The sequence below is a fragment of the Condylura cristata genome, unplaced genomic scaffold, assembly GCF_000260355.1.
Source record: "Condylura cristata isolate star-nosed mole 26May11 unplaced genomic scaffold, ConCri1.0 scaffold00060, whole genome shotgun sequence".
In the NCBI taxonomy this organism is placed as follows: Eukaryota; Metazoa; Chordata; class Mammalia; order Eulipotyphla; family Talpidae; genus Condylura; species Condylura cristata.
This window is the reverse complement of record NW_004567161.1, coordinates 738,189-738,811: the sequence shown is the minus strand read 5'-3', so window position 1 is coordinate 738,811 and position 623 is coordinate 738,189. Positions and strand designations below refer to the sequence as shown.

Below are 623 nucleotides of genomic sequence, written 5' to 3'. Positions count from 1 at the left end.
GAGGTAGAGGGGGCGGAGGCCCCGTCCCAGGAGCCCTGCCTGTGGCTCTGGGGTCGGCCGCTGCCGCCAGGCAGCCCCTGAGGGGGCTTGGAGGGCGGGGAGGCGTGCCGCGCGGGGGGCGCCTTCTCGACCCCCTCTCCGTGCTCCTCCGGGACGGCTGGGGGGCTCGGCGGTGTTCTGGAGAGTCTGGGGGACGCAGAACCCGAGCGTGACTTCAGAGCGACGCAGCCGTTCTGCGACTGCAGGCCCGGCGCGGGGCCGTTCCTGGCAACGGGCACCCCCAGCTCCGGGGCGGCCTGGAGCGTCTTCGCGGTCACGGGACCCACTCGCTGCGGGAGAGCACAGCAGGGCCGCGGTCAGCACCCGCGGGACGGGGGCCAGGGCTCCTCGGCAGGACGACCCGGGGCACCCAGTGACTGAGGAGGACCGTGCCGACGCCGACAGGGCGGCTCGCCGTTGGGGCGCGGGGCTGTCGGGTCACGGGCACCGCGGGAGCGGCGTCTGGCGTCAAGCTCAGAACAGGAGCGCGCGGAGCAGACCCGGCCAGGCCGGCTGCTGCGCCGGGGGGTGGCGGAAGGGGACGCGGCTCACGGACCCAAGGACAAGGCCTCGGCCACGCGGCC

At 76.1% G+C, this 623-nt stretch overlaps 1 protein-coding gene across 1 annotated transcript in view; it reads right to left on the bottom strand.

The window, feature by feature from the left end:
* The window catches only part of USP36 (ubiquitin specific peptidase 36), a 9,856-nt gene that overhangs the window by 4,950 nt on the left and 4,283 nt on the right, over positions 1–623 (bottom strand). The window contains exon 6 of the mRNA XM_012734578.1: positions 9–329. Coding sequence (XP_012590032.1) covers positions 9–329 — 321 coding nt within the window. The remainder of the gene's footprint in view (positions 1–8; positions 330–623) is intronic.